Source organism: Arachis ipaensis, chromosome B03 (genome assembly GCF_000816755.2).
Source record: "Arachis ipaensis cultivar K30076 chromosome B03, Araip1.1, whole genome shotgun sequence".
Classification (NCBI taxonomy): domain Eukaryota; kingdom Viridiplantae; phylum Streptophyta; class Magnoliopsida; order Fabales; family Fabaceae; genus Arachis; species Arachis ipaensis.
This window is the reverse complement of record NC_029787.2, coordinates 121,512,295-121,514,202: the sequence shown is the minus strand read 5'-3', so window position 1 is coordinate 121,514,202 and position 1,908 is coordinate 121,512,295. Positions and strand designations below refer to the sequence as shown.

Below are 1,908 nucleotides of genomic sequence, written 5' to 3'. Positions count from 1 at the left end.
TTTAATGTTTTTTTTAAAAAATATTTAAAATATTTTTTTGTTTTAATAATTAATAATATATATTATTTCTAAACTCATTTCAAGAATAAATATTAAGAATAAGACTGAACACGTTGATACATGTTGTAATTAGATGTGTCCAAGCGTATTTGAAAAAAAAATTTTTATTTTTCATTAAAACATGGTTAGACACAGAAGACACGCGTGTCAGATAAGTATCAATAAATCCGACACGCGAACACGACAAATTAAGGAAGTGTCCATACTTCATAGGTTTTTAGAATTTTGATACTCATTACTCTTATTAAATCCGAATCAATAACCGTGGCTATAAACCAAAAAAATAATCCATGTTTAAGTTAAAACAATTATGAATGGTTACTGCACTCCTAATAACAGGAGTAGATTTTAATATTTTATAACAGCATAAAGGGAAATTAGACTCTGAAGTCTGAACTTATTTTTCTTTTTGACTGCATCAACTATAACAAATTAGAGCATTCCCACTTTCACCAAGGCCAATAAGTAGAACAAACACAAGGGAAACGTACATTGTTGGATCTTCCTTCTCTTCAAAGTTCAATTCAAAGCTCAATTACTTTTTAAGCCAGCAACATTTATGGTGATAAGGCAACTAAGAAAGAGTGATTGAATGCGAGTCAGCATCATATGGCTTGCCAATAGGTTTGTCCCACCACCCTCTGCATTAGGGTTTTTCCCTTAAGAAGAAACCAAACACAACCACTACTCTTTATGAGAAGACAACATCATCAATAAGCAATTAAAGACAACAATAACAGCCTTACCCTGTTCACTTAAAGCTTTCTTGCCCTCTAAGCTTCAATAAAAAGTAACCCTTATTTTTCAACTTGTTTTTTGTTTCATTATCCTTTCGAGATTTCTATCATGCTCTAAGCAACCCCGCACATTACTTGATTTGAACCCCCTACACAGACTTTAGCAGTTGGCATTATAAGGCAGAAAGGCACAAAACCAAAGGCAAAATGCTACTCTGTCCAAGTATTACCACAAAAGCTGTTAAACTTGCCAAGGATACAAGGAAACTCTGTCCCCATGTGCATACAAGATTAAGCCAAACAAAGATGTTAGAACCACCAAATGATCTTATCCTAAATCTTACACAATTTTCTTGAATTTAGTATCATCTACAGAGAAGTGATCACTTGAAGAATGAAGAAGAATGTAGCAGCTTCTAATTTCCACTGCATTACTTATAATATTTGTATTGACGAAAACTACAGATTATATTAAAAATTCAAATTCAAAATACAATCTCACTTCAGATCATAATCATCCATACCTTACTAACTATGATTCACAATATCAACAATTACATTTTACATGAATATGAATTTAATAACTTCACCAGTCCTCATTTAAAGTGATACTAACTACAACACCATGATTACATGGTCCAATTCAACCAAACTTTCCAATTCACCATCTTACTGTGTTTCATTCCAAACAAATTCAGCACAAAAGAAAACAATAATTACAACAAAAACCACATAAATTAAAATTAGTCACATCACGGAACAAGATTTAAATAAATAAATTCAGGATTTAATTTTCGAATAAGAAGAAACAAAAACAGATTAGTCCCGTTCATTCAAGGTGATTGCAGAGCACAAAGTACAAAAAGAACAAGAACCCTAGCGAGTAAAAGCGTACAAAACAACGGAAACGTAAATGAGGAGGGCGATGGGGACGAGTATGAGAAGTGGTACGACGGCGGCGTAGGCGTGGGAGCTGCCGCAGGCGAGTGTTCCAAGCTTGATCTGGACAACGTTGACGAGTGCGAGCATAAGGAAGGCGCATCCAGCAACAGAGCCAGCGCCGGAGACGAGCATGCCAGCGCGGAGGGCGGAGCGGTTGATGCGAGCGGCG

The 1,908-nt window shown here is 35.2% G+C and overlaps 1 protein-coding gene across 1 annotated transcript in view; it reads right to left on the bottom strand.

Annotated features, from left to right (window-relative positions):
• LOC107634668 overlaps window positions 1,370–1,908 on the bottom strand; it is a gene marked incomplete in the record, with an annotated part of 855 nt that continues 316 nt past the window's right edge. Inside the window, 1 exon segment of the mRNA XM_016338095.2 lies at window positions 1,370–1,908. Coding sequence (XP_016193581.1) covers window positions 1,674–1,908 — 235 coding nt within the window.